The sequence below is a fragment of the Rana temporaria genome, chromosome 4, assembly GCF_905171775.1.
Source record: "Rana temporaria chromosome 4, aRanTem1.1, whole genome shotgun sequence".
Classification (NCBI taxonomy): domain Eukaryota; kingdom Metazoa; phylum Chordata; class Amphibia; order Anura; family Ranidae; genus Rana; species Rana temporaria.
The window spans coordinates 343,726,333-343,748,025 of NC_053492.1; the positions used below are offsets into that span (position 1 = coordinate 343,726,333).

The following is a 21,693-nucleotide window of genomic DNA, read 5'->3' on the forward strand; positions in this document are numbered from 1 at the left end:
TAAATTTTAATTCAAATAAGTAGTGCACTGGGTGTCCCGGACGAAGGGGACGAAATAGTCATAGTCAAATAAGGGTAGGGGTTAAAAGAATATTTTGCCCTTTTTTATTTATTTTTTTCCTTTGCCCTTTTTATAGGGGAACAAATATCACTTAGGAATTTAATTACTAAATTAATTAAGTAGGGCACTTAAAGGTGATGAAAGGGTTTAAATAGTTATAGTTGTTAAAAGGGGAGGGGGAAGGGGAAGGGAAAGAGAAGGGAAAGGGACAAAGTTTTTTTTTTTTTTTTTTCTAAATAGGGTAGTTAGACATCACTTAGAAACTTAGGGCCAGATCCACAAAAACCTGGCGTAACTTAAAAAATCCCATTTAAGTTACACTGCCTTAAAGTTTCTACATAAGTGCCCGATCCACAAAGCACTTATCTAGAAATTTCAGGCTGTGTAACTAAAATTGCGCCGGCGCAAGGCGTTCCTATTCAAATGGGGCGAGTCCCATTTAAATGAGGCGCGCTCCCGCGCCGGCCGTACTGCGCATGCGCGAATTTACGTTACGCTGAGTTTTGAGGATCGCGACGGCTTAAAAAAGCCTACCCACGTGCACCCACCACGTGGGTACCTGCCGGAGCATGATGGGACGGTGATGCCTATATAAATGGGATGCAAGGCGCGCTTCCATCATTACAGCGACAACAGGCGACGAGGCAACATCGGAAGAGGGGAGAAGAACAGAAGACCCTGACGTCACAGAAGACCGCGTCGGCTGCCTGTTTGAAATCGAGCTAACACACAAAGATAGCAGGCAGCCAGCGCTGAAGAAGAAGGCACCGGACATCTGCAGAAGAATCGGGGTTCGCCGAGTCAACAGCGGAAGAGGGGAGAAGATGGAAGAAGCCCCCCGGAGTCCGGAGAAGCCCCCCCCGGAGAGCGGAGAAGACCCCCGGAGAGTGAAGGACCCCCGGAGAGCGGAAGAAGAAGCCCCCCCTGCTAATAGAGCTAATAAAGAAGACAGGGGGGGCATCCGGAGCAGAATAATAAATTATTTTAAAAAGCCTTGTGTTGTGTGTTTACTAACTAACTTTTTGCCTACAGGTGAATGGATAGGGGTACGATGTACCCCATATCCATTCACTTAGGGTGGGGGGCCGGTATCTGGGGGCCCCCTTATTTGAGGGGACTCCCAGATTCCGATAAGCCCCCGCCCGCAGACCCCGACAACCAATGGCAAGGGTTGTCGGGAAGAGGTCCTGTCCTCATCAACATGGGGACAGGGTGCTCTGAGGTGGGGGGCCCCGCAGTGCGCCCCCCTGCCCCAGAGCACCCAACCCCCCCATGTTGAGGGCATGCGGCCTGGCACGGCTCAGGAGGGGGGGGGCGCTCGCTCGTCCCCACTCCCTTCCTGACCGGCCGGGTAGCGTGCTTTGGATACGGGTCTGGAATGGATTATAGGGGGACCCCCTACGTCGATTTTTCGGCGTAGGGGGGTCCCCTTACAACCCATACCAGACCTAAGGGCCTGGTATGCTCCTGGGGGGGAACCCATGCCGGTTTTGTCTTTACAAATTGCCGTGGAGTTCTCCCTCGGGAATGCATACCAAATGCCGTCGCTGGAATGGGCTTTTACATGGTGTGACTAGTTTACACTTTGTAACATCAGCCCTAGTTTTACACTTGCAAAATAACACTTACGGCGAAAAAACGAAGCTGGAAAGCTTTGTGGATCGCCTTAAGTGCTAATTTGCATACTAGCAACGGCATTTCGACTCGAAATGCCCCCAGCGGCGGATGCGGTACTGCATCCTAAGATTCGGCAGTGTAATTCAATTACACATGCCTGATCTTCTGCCTAACTTTGGAAAAAGCCTTTTGAGGATCGTTTCCAAAGTTAGACACAGACTGAACAGCAGTTAAGTCTGCGTATCTCTTTTGAGGATCTGGCCCTTAATTTCTAATTTAATAAGTTTTGCACGGGGTGTTTTTGATTAAGGGGATTAGTCCAGTACGGGGAGGGTTTTTTTTTTTTCTCTTCCCTCCCTCTCTTTCTCTCTCATCTCTACTTGTCTCTTTCTCTCTTTCTCCGTCCTCTCCTCGCTCCTCTGTCTCTCTCTTTCCCTGTTCATCCTATGGGCATTTACATTAGGGAGTTAGCCGTGTTAAACTGTGTACGCTCCAGGGAGGATATTCCTATGTGTCTAGGTTAAGTGGGAGACGGAGATAGGGAAGGGTTTAAGGGAGCGAAAGAAGGGGTACTATATATATTGACCAAAATAGGGGACTATAAGGAGACCATGTATGTGTTGTTATTTGTATGTTAAGTTATAATGTGTAAGAATGTTATGTCGATGCTTGATGTATGTCAAAAATATATTTAATAAAAATTTTATAAAGTGATAGACACATTTGAAAAGGTAAAAGATGATGTCTGGTATAATATTGTATAACTTTTCATTAAACATTTTAGTTTAAAGGAGAAGTCCAGCCAAAGCTCTGGACTTCTCCTATAGATCACAGTGCAATTCGTTTTTCACTCCTGTGACCCGTTTTCAGCAGAGAGTGGACCCAAGCCCGCTCTCTGCTGACGTCACAGGAATCAGTCCAGGCACTGCGTCATCGCGACAATGAAGTCTGGATCCGCCAGGTGCCTGGACTGACACCCGTCTCAGCGAGTTGCTTAGATGGCTGCTCTCCACCCCTTCACAGCTCAGCACTCCAGTGAGCATGGAGGAGCAGAGCAGAAAGCTGCTGATTGACAGTCAGCAGCTCTCTGCTCGAGGAGCTGAGGGAACCGAGCCATCTGCGATGTTCGATCGCTCGGTTCGCAGTGTAGAGCCCCCGGGGGATGGATGCAGCATTGAACCGTGTGAAAGAGCCCTAGCAGGTATTAAAACTGTTTGAAGTCATCAATGAATGGTTAAGCTATGTACATAATTTAGTGAAACCACAAAAATGTTTAGTGGATGTAATGACTAAAACAACTATTATGATCTTACATTGAAAAGAAAAAGCAGGGTATCAACTACAATGCACTGCATGTATACACTTCTTTTCCCCCATTATAGAATACCATTGTAAACATACTTAGATTCTCAGTTGATCTCAACTTCTTAGGAAAAGCAGCTTAGTGTTTTCACTACTTTTAGTCTGTAATGTGAAGATGATTGAGTAGAGCAAAAACATAGTCAAAGTGATATATTTTCATACTTAAAGGAAAAAATTATGACAGCTCTTGGGGTACGAAGATCCAGTTGCTATGTGTGAAAACATGCTCTAAAGAAGGAATGCTTTATAAAAGGCTGCCAAGAATTTTAAATAAAAATAAATAAATACATTTCATCCATGCATACCTTTTGTCCAAATTTTTTTTTAAAATGTTGACTTCTCAATCTAGACTAATTGTAATTTTTGGAATCTGTCAATGTGTTTGTATGTGTAGGTTAGTAGCTTGGCTTTGTTTCCACCTCTGAGGAATGACTTCTGTTAGTTCTGAGCCAACAGTTGTGTCTGGACATTTTACAGTCTTAAAGGTAGCTGAGCTCAAAGTATTTAGTGCCTGTGGGATTCAGCCAACCCATGGCATTGTCAGTCATCTGCCCAGATGCTTTGTTTGTACTTCTGCAAAAAAGCCATAAACCAGCGCATCTGGAAACACTTGTCTGCTACAAAATTTCTGCTTGGGAGAGACTTTGCTGATGCAGGATGTGTCTTCTTGCTACGCTTACTTTTTGCATGGCATGAGATTTGTTTATGTTTTATATCCTCTAAATGGTTGCTTATGATTCACTTAAAAGGCTAAGTTTGCCTTTAACCACTTAACCTCTGGAAGATTTACCCCCCCTTCATGACCAGGTAATTGTTTGCCTTATGGCACTGTGTTACTTTAACTGACAATTGCGAGGTGGTGCAACACTGTACCCAAATTAAATTTATGGATTTTTTTTAACACAAATAGAGCTTTCTTTTGGTGGTATTTGATCACCACTGTGTTTTGTATTGGCTGTGGTGTACACAAAATGAGAATTGTAAAACCAGAAATAATTTTACATAATGTGACATGGCATACAGAAAATACTTATTCAGAGTAAAATATATTGTTACCTGTACACATGGGACAACAGCTTCCTTCAACATTAATTGGCTCCACACATGGCAAAGGTGGGCAACTAACTGTAGAGCAAAGTGTTTGTCCTTGTAAGCAATAGCAATGTGTACAACTGTCAATGTCCCATCGTTCCTCATCAGCATATGTTTTGCCATTGAAGTGACAGACCACCTTCTTTGGAATTGTATCCTCTGTGAACATAAATTAAATATATTAGCCACAGTTGAGCTAATGAATTAGTTATATATTGGAGTTTGTCAAAATATATATATTTAAAAAAAAAACAGTTTCCAAACAAATAGATTAAAATGTGAGCTCTTACAAAACACTATTGTTACAGACAAACTAACCCACTGTTTCAGATTTGTAGCGCAGAAGTGTATATATTCATGCTTTCCGGAGTTGGCAGGTGAAATGTGGGCTTCTTTACGTGTTAGAAGAATGAACACCAAATATCATTAAACATACAGTAGGTAATTTTACAATGCAAGAAACATTCAAGGGTTGTAGCACCACAAAGCAGAGGCATCTTGCATAACTCCCTCAATAAAGCTGACCTATTGCCAACCCCAAAAAGTTACAATACTACTTCTTAAGGCCAATTTAAATTTGTCAAATACTGTTTGAAATACAATTTGATAGACTTGTGTCTTTTTCCAACCTCATCTACTATGTATATTACCTGTGAATTGCAAGTATTTGTTTATGAAATCACCTCCCCCCATTGACACGCTATTTATTCAAATAAGTTCTTGTGAGAATGACTGAGGTATCAAATACATCTCCACATATGATGTCTGTATTTACAGACAATGTAGCAGGAGTTAGTGAGCATATAATGTTTTATGAATCCTCCCCAACACCAGCTTTGCTGCCAAACATCTTGACAGAAGTTAGTCAGGGCTAGAAGAAGTTTTTTTTTGGGGCTCTAGGCATGATGCCAGCTTTGAGGCCCCCCACCCCAGAATAGGGGGAGGGGCAAAGGACCTAAAGGTAAACCACATGGCCATAAGGATCGATCACGGGATTGATCTACCTATGAGAGATCCCCTTATAGGAGAGGTGGGTACAACAAATACCTTCCTAGGCCATATGGTACACCAGGAAGGGCAAATGATGGCCCTCGTACACCTAGATATGATTATCTCCCGAAAGGACATGAGTCCTATTATGGATATATGGACAGAGAGGATGATTGTTTTGATAGGCCCCCTTATAATTACAACCAAAATCTGCCCAAGTCTACCCACCCGGGGGATTTTCACAGGGGACCGGGGAATTACCCCAGGGGGGGAGAACAAAACGGGGGTCGAGAGGGGGGAGAAGGGCCAGGAAGAAAAAGGAGAAGAGTGTAACATTAACAGGAATTTTTAATTTAAGCTCTGCCGAGTTCACCAATGCAGAAAAAGTAGTTTTGGACAAGGGTTTGAAGTTCGTCCCTCCAAAAACCCTTAGTAAATTTAATACCTTTATAGATGTGCAGAAGTTTGTGAGAAAAATGAACATTCAGAGGTATTTTATTTCTAACCCATGTAGACCAAATCTCCCGGAAGTTTCTACGCACATTATACATACAGGCCTCTCAAATCCATCCCTCTTTAACCCTCCCTGCCCAATGGCACCCAATATCAAAGTTTTTAGGGATTTGGTCCTAAAAGACCTGGAAGAACTTCCCTTGAAAAGGAACCATTCCGACCCTAATGTAAAACTTGGTTTGAAAACTTTGTGCGAAAGGAAGGATTTGGTGATCCGCCCTGCGGATAAGGGGGAGGTATAGTGGTCTTGGACAAAACCCGCGTATAATGAAGAGATGTCTAACATTCTGGGTGATAGTTCCACCTATAGTAAGTTACCCTCGAACCCCACTTCGAAATTTAAGACTTCTTTGAAGAAACTTATTGAAAATGGGGTCAAAGGGGGAATACTGGATAAAAAAATAAAAGTTATCTTGTGCCCAAGGTTCCGCGTATTCCTGTTATGTACTATTTGCCCAAAGTGCATAAAAACAGTACTCGCCCGCCAGGGCGTCCTATTGTTAGCGGAATCAATTTGATAACATCTCGCGTAGGGAAATACATAGATTACCATCTCCAGCACATTGTGAGAAGTATTCCTTCCTATTTGAAGGATACTAGACACACTATTGCCAAACTACAAGATGTACCCTACACGGAAGACCTTTTATTAGTTACAGCTGATGTGGCATCTTTATATACCAGCATTGCCCATCATTTAGGCTTCCAAGCTGTGGAGTGCTTCTTGGACAGAGTTGGAAATATCCCTACTGTACAAAAGTCGTTTATTTTGGACCTTCTGAGGTTCGCTACCTCTCACAACTATTTTTGGTATGGGGGCGACTTTTACTTACAACAGAAAGGGGTGGCTATGGGGGCTAAGTTTGCCCCCAGCCTTGCCGGCATATTTATGGCCAAATGGGAGGAGGATGTCGTCTATGCCCTGGAACGACCTGAGATCATTCTTTGGGCTCGTTACATAGACGACATCCTCCTCCTATGGAGAGAAGATTTTCACCGCTCCAGGTGAGCCCTATAGACAATCAGGGACGGTCGGATTACCAAGGTGCTGGCAATGCATGTAGCAGTAGCAATAGGAGGAAGGAGCTGGACAGCCGCACTCCGAAATAACTTTTCAAAAAAGTTGTCTTTTATTTTCAAGCAGGAACATGCATAATCACCACAACCATAAACCAGGACAGCCGACTAGTTTTGCACTCTTGCTAGTGCTTAATCATGGCTTACCATGATTAAGCACTAGCAAGAGTGCGAAACTAGTCGGCTGTCCTGGTTTATGGTTGTGGTGATTATGCATTTTCCTGCTTGAAAATAAAAGTCAACTTTTTTGAAAAGTTATTTCGGAGTGCGGCTGTCCATCTCCTTCCTCCTATTGCTACTCCTCCTATGGAGAGGCGATCCCATTTCCCTGGACGACTTTATGTCAGGCCTTAATGATAACCAAGTTGGGATTAGTCTCTCTTATGAGGCTAGTTTCTCTAGTATACATTTTCTCGATTTGGAAATTTTTGTGCAGAATAACCAACTTAAAACTAAGACTCACTTTAAGAGCACGGACCGCAATGGATTCATCCCAAAGGATAGTTGCCATCATCCTTCCTGGCTTGGCTCGGTGCCCCGTAGCCAGATGCTCAGGATTAGACGGAACAGCTCGAATTTAGATGATTTCAGAGTTCAGGCACAGACACTGAAAAGGAGGTTCGTTGATAAGGGCTATTCTAGCATTGCCATTGAGGAGGAAATCGAAAAAATCCCAGCGATGGACAGGTCTATATTAACTGCAGAGAAAACTAGGGTAGCACAAGATAACAAATTCAAACATTCTTTCTTTACTACTTTTTCGACCCAACATAGACAGATCAAAAACATTATTCGGAAACATTGGGGGATTTTGAAAAATTATCCTCTGTTGGGACCAGTTTTTCCTGTGGAAGCAGGTGTGATCTATAGAGGGGCCATGCCTTTAAAAAATCAACTCGCACCTAATATTCCAGACCCCCCAGTAAAAACCTATTTTTTCCCTCTCTCTAAGGGATATTATCCCTGCAGAAGATGCAAGGTATGTCTACATAATCACAACAGAAAGAAAACTGTTAGTTTCACTTCTACGGTCACTGGTCTTGTGTTTCCTATGAAACACTTCTTCACATGTGCGACTAGACATGTTGTCTATCTTATCACCTGCCCTTGTGGGAAACAATATGTGGGTGGCACCATAAGAAGTTTCTCCACAAGGGTAGGTGAGCACATTGCCAAAATTAAAAAAGGGTGCCCGAAACATACGGTACCCAGACATTATCTTGAACAACATAACAAACAGATTGAGGGTACCATCTTTCAGATCATTGACCACTTCGTTCCCCACTGGAGAGGGGAACCTAGTGTTCGGGGTGTATCCAAACTGGAGGTTTTCTGGATTTACCAGTTAAAGTGTTACGTGCCCCATGGCCTTAATGTGGAGTGGGACGTAAACTCATTTATTAACCAATCTTGACATTTGCATACTATAATTGATGTTTATTATTTAATAATTTAACATTTATTGTTTCCTCCGTTACATACGTCGACAGACTTAAATGTCTGTTCCTCCATATTCCCATGAGACCGATCCCATAGATGAATATTAAAATATTCTCCTTGGGAGCCTATGATTGTGGGTAGATGAGGTGGTGGTGTATAGCTACCATTTTTTTCACCACTAGGAGGCTCTCCACGTGAATATATTATCCAATTGGCAGTATATACTAGCTGTTTATTCAGTTCAAATTCTCCTAATCCCCTTCCCTTCAAGTTTCTTCGGGTCCCACAAGGATCGATGAGTCCATCTGACCCATTCAGCAGACGCTGTGGTTGTGACATGTTTGGGTCACGCTGGAGTGTGTACCGATCAGTCACATACTGGCAGCGTCTGTCTAACCCCCTGCCATATGGCCGCGTCATAAGTGGGTGGAGCTTGCGGGAGATGGTGACGCGCTCCATCTGTGTGATGCGTTGTCTGTGCGGTCTACTTTGACCTCCTGCCATTCATTGGAGGAGGTTTCTGTACAGGAGAGATCCGGATTGTGGGCGGGCATAGAGGGCGCATCATTTCCTTGCGCCTGGAACGCAAGGTTAAGGGAGAGCGTGGGAGCCAATTGGAGACACTCTGATACGTCATTTCCGGGCGCCTGGAGCGCACGAATACCGGAAGTGACTGGAATTGGAACGCACGCCGTGAACAGTGAGTGCTAGGGAACCGGGTCTCATGGGGGTACTTTGAGGGACTATTTAAGGCGCAGGCAGGGTGGTGTATTCAGATATGCACCCCTGTCGAAGTCTACTTAGACGAAACCGGTCGGGTTATTGAATATATTCACCCTTACTGCGCACTGATTGTTCTACCACCTCTTTGAAGATTGATTGCTAAGATTGCTGTGGTTGCTGTGCAGATCTCTTTGAGATTCATTTGGATTTTCTGTGAGCATGTCCTTTTGACTTTTTAATAAAAATGTTACGCGATGAGGAGGTGTTTCTCTCCTTTTATATTTTTATGCTGGATCCCCTGAGAATTTTACTTGCCACCAAGATCATCACCATCACATGTTCCTGGTTCCTGGTCTGATTGCTGTAGGAAGGCCCTGCTGGAAACACCATCAGGAGTGTCCGGAAGGTTACCCTGGTAAGGCAATCGGCCTACACAAGCCTTGAGGACCCCCCACCGTATGGTGAGCTGTGGGTCTACATCATCTGGTAAGGGCATTTACTCTTAACAGAGATTATCTGCTTGGGGATGAGACACCACTGATCAGAAATAAAAGTGTTCTTCTTTTTCTTCCACCTATGAGAACATAGAATACCTCTGTGTATTGAATGGGACTATGCATTCTATGTCATTTACCATATAGAACCTCTTTTTTCACTATATGAATATCATGTGTGTTTGTGATTGATCACATATGTGTATACTTTGTGAGGGTGTTATAGCCTTTTTGGGAATTTTAGGTTCCAGCACCTAGAAATTCACAGTATTTATTGTTTGGGAAGAATTTATTCCTGCTGACCACCCAGGTCTGTGAGGATATATGAGTCACTTCTTATCTACTTTATCACCTTATTGGGTATTTTTGCTTATGTAGTCACTGATACATTATATGATATTGCCCCACAGGGCATATTTGTTTCAATTGGCGCTGCACTTTTTTCTTTATTCTATTTCCACAATTTTCCATGTTGTGCTAGCTGCCTTACACTTTGGAGTTTCACTATATTTAACATTATCACCTTGTAGTATAGCGCAATATAATATATTTTTTATCAGCTTTGAGGCCTTGCCTGCTGTTAAGAGATTTAACACAGTCCATACATAGCACTGTAGTGTGTTGCGGTACTATTCATTTTGAATGGCACCCCAATGCCCTTCTACAGGAGCAGGCAATGTACTGCAGCAATGCTTTGCATTAAAAAAAAGGGTCAAGTATGATTTGTGTGTTAAAGTGGATTTAAACCTGAAAAACATATTTTTTTTAATGAAGACTTTTATACCAGGTTCAGTAGAGGATGTCAAGTCATCTTGCCACAAAGAGTTAATTCAGCTCTGATCAATCCTCTTATTTTTTATTTTACTAAGAAAAGACGACACACAGATAAGTTTGTGTTGCCACATCCCCCACTGCTGTGACTGTGTGACTGACATTTCTTTATCTCATGAACGAGCAGAGGTATGTTACGATTCCAGCTTCACATCCCCCTCCTTTCTTCTCCAGCTCTCCCGTGGTGCCTTTCCTGAGTTTTGACTGGATGTTACGCATCATGGGGCATGACTGAAGAGAAGGAGGGTGTAGAGGTGGACAGGGAGTCTTGTGACATGACGACTACGCCAACCGAGCTTAAAGTAACAGGATCAAATTTTCTTTAGGGTTACAAACGCTTTAAGAGCTCTTCTTTTACAACAAACGCCCAAAACATGGAATATTGCTTTGAACTGGCCAAACAAATCAAGTAAAACCTGTGGAGTTGGCAACCCTCTGTTCCAACGCAGGGCAGTCAAACAACTGTTTCCAGTTTCCCTGAACAAACCCAAGATTCCGGTTTAATCTAGAAATTACACAGTGATACATATTCAATAAGAAAAGCTAGACATTTAAACTTGTTAACATAATAAAATATGCAGGTACTTGTATTCTATTAGATCCTAAATGTTTCTAATTAAACATTTGAGGTCAAATATAAAAATCCAAATAAAACAAGAAAATCCGCTACAGGTGAGTGAGTCTCTGGCTAATCCCCCCCCCACACACACACTAGTCAGGTGCTGGTCCAGCTCGAATGCTGTGTAACGTAAAGAAATAATTCCAGATGGCTGCACTTCCAAAAATCTATTTGTTGAAGCTTCATATGACAAGTGGTTGACAGATGGAGCAGGGGACAAAGAGGTAGACACGCTTCGCACAAATGTTAGCGCTTAGTAATGACTATGGAAATAAGTGTACAGATATACTGGCCTTTTTGAAATATTGAAAGAATTCTTGATAATTTTTTACAGAAACGTTTCCAGAAGTTTCACCCACAAAGTAAATTTTTAAAGCCATTTATTAATAGGTAAAACAGAGTTACTAATACTTCCCTGACTCAAAGATTATGCCTGTACATTTTGCTCCAAGGTCAAAAACAAAATAACATACACAATGAATGCAATACAAAGAAGATCTGTACTGCAACCTGATGAAAAAAGATGTTTTCAACTACTATGAAATATATACATGCAAGTACACAGCAAATTACTTTAATCCTAATGTGTAAATTAAAGCACATCACAAACTAGTGCAATTTGAATTGAGCATTTAATAAAGAAATGCCATTCAGACCGATCTATTACAGTGTATTGCAGTAACACAATGCACCATATTTGCATTAGTGTGTTGTGGTGCCATTTATTTTAAACACATTTCTAACCAAAGCAGATGAGTTGCAGTGCACCATAAAGTATGGTAATACACTACTGTAGATTGCATTGTACACCATTGGAAAAAATGGTGCATGTCAAAGCAACCAGTGAATCGTGTACAGCAGGCTTTAGTCTCGCTCCACTGATTCCCCCTTAGTAGTTATTTAAAGGGTATGTATAGCCAAAACATTATTTTTTTTGGTTTAAGATAGAGTAAGGAAAAGTTTACTGACTGTGTCCTATTGGATATATAAGGTGAGACAAATTCTCTACAAAAAGAGAGGATGTCCCTTCTTAAATATGTGCCACTATTAAAGGTGTCCCCATTGGGTCTCTATTTCTGTTGACAACTGTGAATTTTTGAATCTCCATTACTTTCTGCCTTAGTGATAATGGTCATAAAGAAAAAACATTTGATAATGAGACTACCTAGCTGGGTGACGGGTAGCAATAAAACCCGACATATATACGAAAAAAGGCAGAAGCTGAGAATATCTAGAGTGATCTCTCATACTTGAGTAAGGTCCCATTCATGCTTGCATACAGGGAAATGTTTTAGTGTTTGGCTCAGTGAGCCGGGGGTGGGGGGTGTCTCCCACAGCTAATTTCAAACAGCCCCATTCACAAATGTGAATGGGGCCTTTTAGTGCTTTAAAAAGGTATGCATTATTATACTTTTGTACACACAAATAACATTGTGCTATGCCCAGATATTATTTATGGACAAGAAACATTGTTATCTACGATTATACAAATACAAAAATAAATAAAAATGTTTGCTCTTTTGGCAAAATTTTGATACAGTGGAACCTCGGATTACGAGCATAATCCGTTTCAGGAGAATCCAAAGTACTCGCATATCAAAGCTAGTTTCCCCATTGAAGTCAATGGAAACGAAAATAATTTGTTCCGCATTGACTTCAATGGCATGCAATACCGCATGCGGTCAGAGGTGGGGGGCGACGTAGAGCCTTGGAAACATCCGGGAAAGGTCCAAGGACACCTCGGTAAAACCTCAGAAAGGTTAGAGAACGGAGTATTTCCGCGTCTTTCCGAGGATTACTGAATGGCGCTGTTCGACTCTGGCGCCCCACCTCAGATTTTTTTAAATACAGTGCCTGTATTGCAAAACGCTTGTTAACTGCGTTGCTTGCAATTCGAGGTTCCACTGTACATGAGTAAACTGAAAATGAAGTGTTAATTCATCAAGTCAGCAACAGCATCATCAGATGCTCACTCTACAAAAACAGATGTATACAATGAAACAATAGGATACTGAAAGTAAAATGAATTATTGTATTGAAATATTGAAATTTAAAGTAGTACCTTTAGATGGCAGCTGAAGGGAAGTTTAGCAATCATTCTGTGTATCTTACAATTTGAACGAACAGCAGGTATAGAGTGCCAATGGCAGCACTGAACTTGAAGAGCTGCACAGCTAGTCACAAACATTTACATTATACAATTTGCAACAGTGCTTTTCAGCAAGTTAAGCAAAGCTGTGTTTATTTTCTCACATTTTAAAATGAATAATGCGCTTTTATGCTGTGCAGTCATTGTGTCAGCATCATAAAGTTGCTAGTTTATAATTTATTTCCATTTAGATAGGAGTTTAGGAGTTTTTAGAGCGTTGACTTACTGTATAGAACATACAGTAATAATGGACTTATTAACTAACAATACAAAGAACAGTTATAGGCAATAATTTACAACTTTCAGAAGCTTAAAGTGGGCAGACTTACAGTAAATGATTTCAGACTGCTTTGCAGTGAGATGCACCACTTCAAACACTGTATTCTGCATTGGTAAATAAAAGGTATAAACATTTCATTCTATATACAAATGTGATATTTCATACATGCTGAAAGAGCTGCATGAGGTATGTCTAAGTGAATGCAGATCTTTACAACTTACATGTTCATCGCCTTTTCCATTGGGGTTCACAGTTTAATGTCCTTAGCAAAGACACACAAGTAACTCACATTAGGTTGAAGGCATTTAAACCACCAGTAATGTTTTGGGAAACAGGTACAAATTCAAAATGAATAGGGTTGTGATAACATATGATCCCTTTCATATAGAAATTGTTGGGGCACAACGCCTTAAAAGTCAAAATATTAGTAGGAGATTGATTATCAGGAAAGGAATGGGAAGGTTTAATTTAGTCAAGAGGTGTGAGTGGATAAGTGTCTGAATGAAGCTTTAACCCTTTTGCTGCCAGGCCCTGTGCTCCATTTTGTACACTCAGGTGGCCAGATCATTTTTGCAATTCTTCCTTTGCTTTTACACTTATAGCGTTTAGAGTTTGTAAAAGACCCCCCAAACCATATATTTTTTAGAAAGCACACGATCAGTAGAATAAAAAGAAGGTGCTATTGATTTTTTAGACCCCGCTAGATTTGCGCAAATGCATACCAATATATTTGCAAAAAAAACACTAAAACCATTATTAGCAGATTAAAACACAGTTAATTTTACTACATTCCTACTAAATATAAAAGCTTAACCTGTATTGAGTTAATAAATAACAAATAACTTTTAAATTACACCTTTTTGCGAAATTGTGAAAATTGAACGCAAAAGTGTAAATATCCAAATTTCCCCAAAAATCTGAAGGTTTTCATTTTTCCCTTACAGCTTTCAGAATTTGTGAAAGACCCCCAAAAACTATATATTTTCTGAAAGCCTATGACCTCTAGAATAAAAAAATGTTTATCAAACCAATATATTTGCAAAAAATACCCTAAAACTATTATTAGCAGATAAAAAAAAAACGCACAGCTAAATATCTACTAAATATAAAAGCTTAACCTGTATGGAGTTAATAACAAAATAAAAAATTACATTGCACCTTTTTGCAAAATCGAACGTATGTAAAAATGTAAATATCCAAACTTCTCAAAAAATCTTAAGGTTTTAATTTTTCCCTAATGGGACCAAAGCATGGTCCCATTAGGGAATTATTTTTCAGCATGAAAAAAACGTAGTTTTAAAAAAACGTAATTTAAAATGATCATGTGTGGGCTGCACATCGTTTTTTAGGTTCTGAAAAACGACAATTTTTTTTCGTTTTTAGGGTTGTAAAAAATGATCGTGTGTGTGGGCTAAAACAACGTTAAAAACCCGCGCATGCTCAGAGGCAAGTTATGAGATGGGAGCGCTCGTTCTGGTAAAACTACCGTTCATAATGGAGTAAGCACATTCATCACGCTGTAACAGACAGAAAAGAGCGAATCGTCTTTTACTAACACGGAATCAGCTAAAGCAGCCCAAAGGCGAATGGAACTTCCCTTTTAAAATGCCGTCGTACGTGTTGTACGTCACCGCGCTTTGCTAGATAATTTTTTAAAAACTATGGTGTGTGGGCAACGTCGTTTTAATGATGAAGTTGGTAAAACTTCGTTTTTTAGACATGCTGAAAAACAAAGTTTTCTTTCATGCTGAAAAATGATTGTGTGTATGCTGCATTACAGCTTTAAGAATTTGTGACAGACCCCCAAACCCATATATTTTCTGAAAGCATATGACCTCTCAAATAAAACAAAGATGATACTGACTTTTTAGACCCTGCGGTATTTGCGCAAATGTTTTTGAAGCCTATATATTCGCAAAGAAATACACTAAAAACATTATTAGCAGATAAAACACAGCTAAGTTTTACCAAATTCCTGATAAATTCCTACTAAATATACAAGCTTTACCTGTATGCAGTTAATACATAACAAATATTTGTACATTTTAAATTGCGCCTTTTTGAGAAATAGTGAAAATCGGAGGAACACAAACTTTTTAAAAAATGTGGAGGTTTTCCTTTTTCACTTACAGCTTTTTTTAAAAATTTTAAAAGACCCCCCAAAACCATACATTTTCTGAAAGCACATTTTTAAGGCAGCACGATATTTGCGCAAATGTTTATCAAAACAATATGTATGCTAAAAATACACTAAAATCATTAACCACTTCAGCCCCAGAAGGATTTACCCCCTTCCAGACCGGGCCATTTTTTGCGATACGACACTGCGTAGCTTTAAACAACAACTGTATGGTCTTGCGACATTGTACCCAAACAAAATGTATGCCCTTTTTTTCCCACAAATAGAGCTTTCTTTTGGTGGTATTTGATCACTTCTGTGATTTTTATTTTTTGCGTTATATACCAAAAAAGCGACAATTTAAAAAAAAAAAACACAATATTTTTTACTTTTTGATATAATAAAATATCCCCCCCAAAAAATGAGTTCATCAGTTTAGGCCGATATGTATTCTACATACTTTTGGTTACAAAAATCCTAATAAGTATACATTGATTGGTTTGTACAAAAGTTATAGCGTCTACAAAATAGGGGATACATTTTATGGCATTTTTTATTACAATTTTTTAATAGTAATGGTGATCTGCAGTTTTTATCGGAACTGCAACATTACGTACAGATTACGGACACTTTTGACACATTTTTGGGACCAGTGACTTTTTACAGCGATCAAGTGCACTAATTACTTTATAAATGTCACTGGCAGGGAGGGGGTTAACACTTGGGGGTGGTCAAAAACAGAGGGACGGGTATCCATCCATCTAGCAGATCGGATCTCATGGTATCCGAAGGAACTGGGACAAGCGATCCGTTTCCATGCGACCGTCCCATAGAGAATAGCAAGCTGTGTCTGTGTCCGCTCTGAATCAGCAGAGCGGACCTGTCATCCGCCTGTTTAGCAAGGATCAGCAGACAGATTCCCTGCTGAGCAGGCAAATCTGCTTAATAAAAGTTTCGCTCCGTGTGAAAGGGGTCTTACCAAGAGCGGCCGATCCATTAGGGGTGTCGCCCCCCTGCAGGGTGCCGGACTCAACTTTGTATGCATTTTTTTTTTAAAGCCACATGATTAGAACCCGAGGCTCTAATTGGCTTGAAAAAGGTTGGGCTCGGGTGTAGAGCATTGCACCTCAAACCCCCCATTCCAGCTTCTCCTCCTGGCCAATCAGGACAGATAAAGTTGACCGGGAGGAGAAACCGAGGAAACCGTGGAGGGGTGAGTGCGCGCGGGGGGGGGGGGGGGGAAATCACTGTGGACAGGTGAGTGTGGGTGGATCTAGGGAGACTTACGGGTTTTTTTTTACAGTTATTTTTTTACTTTTTTTTTTTACTTTTTGGGGGTGGGGGGGGGGGGGGGTATTTGGTGAGATATCAAAGGTCTAAACAGATCACCATAACTCTTTTTCTGAGACAGAGAAAGAGACTGAAGATAATCCTTTTCTCTGTAGCACTTAACTTGAATGAATGAGGAATCTGTGTAACACTCGCGGTTACTATAGATCAGCTGTCAGTGGACATAGGAGCGATCGCTGCCTATATCCACTGTACTACAGGGGGGAGCTTTGTAAACACGTTTACTAAGCCCCTTCCAAGCCCCAACTTCACCCCCACCCGACGCTCTCCCCAGCCTGACAGATCACCAGAGATCAGTGCAGGGAGAAGCTGCAGGTGACGGGAGGGGAACGAGAGATGCTGTTTGGAGTGGCCATGAATCGGGGGTGTGGGGGCAGTTGGGGGGGGGGGGGTGATTTGACCGGCGGGGGGACACATCTGGATCCCCCAAGCTCTATGCAGCACCTGAAGTCAGCAGGAGTAGCAGAGGAGGGATGCCAGCTAATGATGGTGGCTGCAGAGATCCAGGTTGGGGTGGGTCGGACTGGATGGGGCGTTCAGTGCTGGGGGGGGAAGAAGGGGTTTAAAGGGATAGGAGGAGACAGTTTAGGATAAATACGGCATGGGTGTGGGGGCAGTCAAATTTAGGGTTAATAACTCTGATCAGCGAATTAGAACCCGCTGATCAGTTATTAACCCTAAATGTGACCGACCCGCAGTGTCTGCTGTACAATTCTTTTTTTCCCTTTTTTTTCTATCAGAATTGCTGTACAATTCTGATAGAAGCTTATGGTCAATAAAGTGACCAACCTGAGGAATCAATGTGAGGCGCCTAAGCAAGGACTGCAAAAGTTTTACATCAAGCCTGAAAGAAATATGTTTTTTTTCCCCCATCTTTAACTCAAGCAACAGTGTTATACATTTCCCTGGGTAATCAAAAAATAAAGTTCTAAAGTATGACAGTTACAGTGCCTTAAATTATTCATACCCCTTGACATTTTCCACATTTTGTCATGTTACAACCAAAAACGTAAATGTATTTTATTGGGATTTTATGTGATAGACCAACACAATGTGAAGTGGAAGAAAATTTTTAAATCGTTCTACATTTTTTTTTTACAAATAATTATTTGAAAAGTGTGGCGTGCATTTGTATTCAGCCCCCATTACTCTGGTAACCATACAGTATCTAAAATCTAGTGTAACCAATTGCCTTCAGAAGTCACCTAATTAGTAAATAAAGTCCACCTGTGTGTAATTTAACCTCTGAATAAATATAGCTGTTCTGTGAAGCCCTGAGAGGTTTGTTAGAGAACCTTCATGAACAAACCGAAAAAAAGGCCACAGAACCACCAGACAGGTCAGGGATACAGTTGTGGAAATGTTTAAAGCACGGTTAGGTTATAAAAAAATCACAAGTTTTGAACATCTCAAGGAGCACTGGCCAATCCATCATCCCAAAATTGAAAGAGTATGGCACAACTGCAAACCTTCCAAAACATGACCGTTCGCTTAAACTGACAGGCTGAGCAAGGAGAGAATTAAAACAGAGAAGAAGCTAAGCGGCATATAGTAACCCTGGAGGAGCCACAGAGATCCACCTCTCAGGTGGGAGAATCTGTCCACAGGACAACTATTATCCCGCGTACACATGATCATTTTTCGGCATGAAAAAAACATGTTTTTTAAAAAAAATTATTTAAAATGATCGTGTGTGGGCTTCACATCATTTTTCGGGTTCTGAAAAACAATTTTTTTTTTCGAACATGCCACATTTTTAACGACGTTTTAAACGATGTAGTTTTTCGGGTTGTAAAAAATGATCGTGTGTGGGCTAAAACGACGTTAAAAACCCATGCATGCTCAGAAGCAAGTTATGAGACGGGAGCGCTCGTTCTGGTAAAACTACCATTCGTAATGGAGTAAGCACATTCATCACGCTGTAACAGACAGAAAAGTGCGAATTGTCTTTTACTAACACGGAATCAGCTAAAGCAGCCCCAAGGGTGGCGTCATCCACATGGAACTGCCCCTTTATAGTGCCATCGTACGCGTTGTACGTCACCGCGCTTTGCTAGAGCATTTTTTAAAAATTACGGTGTGTGCGCAACGTCATTTTAATGATGAAGTTTTTTTTTCAATGCCGAAAAATGATCGTGTGTACCGGGCATTAGTCCTGCACTCCACAAATCTGGCTTTATATGGAAGAGTGGCAAGAAGAAAACCATTGTTAAAAGAAAGCCATAATAAGTCAAGTCAAGCCACATAGCATGGGGGGAAGCCATGAGGAAGAAAATGACACCAAAGTTGAACGGTTTGGCCTAAAAGCACTATGTGTGGCAGAAAACTAACACTGCAAATCATCCTGAATACACCATGCTTTTATTCAGCAGGCACAGGGAAGCTGCTTAGAGTTTATGGGAAGATGGATGAGCCAAATACAGGGCAATCTAGAAGAAAACCTGTTAAGAGTCTGCAAAAGGCTTGATTGGGGCAGAGGTTCACCTTCCAGCAGGACAATGACCCTAAACATACAGCCAGAGATACAATGGAATAGTTTAAATCAAAGCATATTCATGTGTTAGAATGGTCCAGTCAAAGTCCAGATCTAAATCCAATTGAAAATCTGTTGCAAGACTTAAAAATTGCTGTTCACAGACACCCTCCATCCAATCTGACAGAGCTTTTGCAAAGAAGAATGGGCAAATATGTCACTCTCTATATGTGTTAAGCTGGTAGAGACATACCCAAAAAGACTTGCAGCTTTAATTGCAGTGAAAGGTAGTTCTACAAAGTATTGACTCAGGGGGGCTGAATACAAATGCAAATACACTTTTCAGATATTTATTTGTAAAAAAAAAAATGAACCATTTGACCCCGCCCACACCGGGAGAATGGAACGTGCTCCACCGGAAGGGCAGCGTCACACGGACGCCGCACGTCCGGCGCACACTTGTGACGTCAGTGCACAGTGGCGGCCCACCCACCCCCCGAGTGCAATAGGAACTATACTATCCTATATTGATATGGTGGATCTACCTCTGTTTTACCATGATTATTGTTTGTTAAGCATGTTATGTACCAGTTTTTGCATAGTCAAGGAATGGTGCCTTCTGATAGGTGCGTTTTTGTACATGTAATTATTGCTTCCATCCATGTTCTGTACGCAATATCAATAAATATGTATAATCCCACCATTTACATGTCTTTGTCATCATGAGCTTCATTTAAAGTCCCACCCATTCTTCTATGTGTATGCAAGACTGATGAATGTCAGCTTCATCGGAATTCCGACGGAAAATTCCATCAGATTTTATTCCATCGGAAATCCGATCGTGTGTACGCGGCATTAGAGTCTGCAAAAGACTTGAGACTGAGGCAGAGGTTCACCTTTCAGGACAATGACCCTAAACATACAGCCAGAGCTACAGTGGAATAATTTAGATCAAAGCATATTCATGTGTTAGAATGGCCCGACTTAAATCCAATTGAGAATCTGTGGAAAGACTTGAAAATTGCTGTTTACAGCCGCTCTCCATCCAATCTGACAGAGCTTGAGCTATTTTGCAAAGAAGAATGGGCAAATATGTCACTCTCTAGATGTGTTAAGCTGGTAGAGACATACCCAAAAAGACTTGCAGCTTTAATTGCAGTGAAAGGTAGTTCTACAAAGTATTGACTCAGGGGGGCTGAATACAAATGCAAATACACTTTTCAGATATTTATTTGTAAAAAAAAATGAACCATTTTTAATTTTCCTTCCACTTCACAATTATGTGCCAGTTTGTGTTGGTCTATTACATAAAGTCCCAATAAAATACATTTACGTCTTTGGATACAACATGAATTAGAGAATGAATTAGAGCCGAAACAATTAATCGACAATTAATCGATTATGAAATTAATCGATTACAATTTTCATAATCGATTAATCGGCCAGTAACATAATAGGGTTAAAAAAAACTAAAATTAGCCCCTCATTAGTACAAAAAAAGCACATTGCTACTGTAAATATCACTTTCACTGTCCCACAGTTAAAAAAAAATAACCCCTTACAGTAGCGATTATTTGCTCTTTTTGTACTTATTTTTGTTTTTTTTTAACACCATTATGTTACTAAACATCTCGGGCCTGGGTTCACACCTCTGTTTTTTGGTGCTTTTTGCAGAAACACACTACAGTTCATTTACATGTTTTCATTGGGACACGTTCACATCCATGATTTTTTTTCAGCTGCTGCGTATTTGGAAAGGGCAAGGACTTTTTAATGCAAAACGGTGCTATTTTTTTTTTTTTGGGGGTTTAATATACTTCAATGGAGAAGCTGCAGTAAAGCATGAAATGTGTTTTTGCTCCAATTTGTGTTTTGTAATCTGCCCAACAACAAATTGTCCCCAAATTTTTTTTTAAAATGCAAGTTTTTTTTTTAAAGGCTATTATCCGATTAATCGATTAATCAAAACAATAATCGGCCAACTAATCGATTATGAAAATAATCATTGGTTGCAGCCCTAGTATGAATACATTTTCAAGGCATTGTAAATTAGGTCATGGATGTGTGTCAAGTTTTAAAGCTGACACAGAACAATCCACTGAAAATATATTTATATGACTGGACTGGGATTTATTTTTTTAGACTTGGGATTGTAATAAATTTTAATAGACAGACAGCCACTATTACTCAGGGGGAAGTGTGGACATATTATTTTCATTTAGTTAATTTACTATAGACATATAGGGCTAGATTCAGAAAGAATTTACGTTGGCGTATCTATTGATACGCCACGTAAATTCCAAGCTGCGCCTGCGTATCTTCTTTCTGTATTCAGAAAGCAAGATACGCCGAAATTAGGCTAAGATCCGAATGGCGTAAGTCTCTTACGCCGTCGTATCTTAGTTGCATATTTACGCTGGCCGCTAGGTGGTGCTTCCGTCGATTTACGCAAGGAATATGCTAATTAGGTAGATACGCCGATTCAGAAACGTACGTCCGCCCTG

The 21,693-nt window shown here is 40.8% G+C and overlaps 1 protein-coding gene across 2 annotated transcripts in view; it reads right to left on the reverse strand.

The window, feature by feature from the left end:
• The window catches only part of CRIM1 (cysteine rich transmembrane BMP regulator 1), a 945,688-nt gene that overhangs the window by 7,455 nt on the left and 916,540 nt on the right, over positions 1-21,693 (reverse strand). For both annotated transcript variants that reach the window (XM_040350800.1, XM_040350799.1), the window contains one exon: positions 4,096-4,290. In XM_040350800.1, the coding sequence (XP_040206734.1) occupies positions 4,096-4,290 (195 nt within the window). The remainder of the gene's footprint in view (positions 1-4,095; positions 4,291-21,693) is intronic.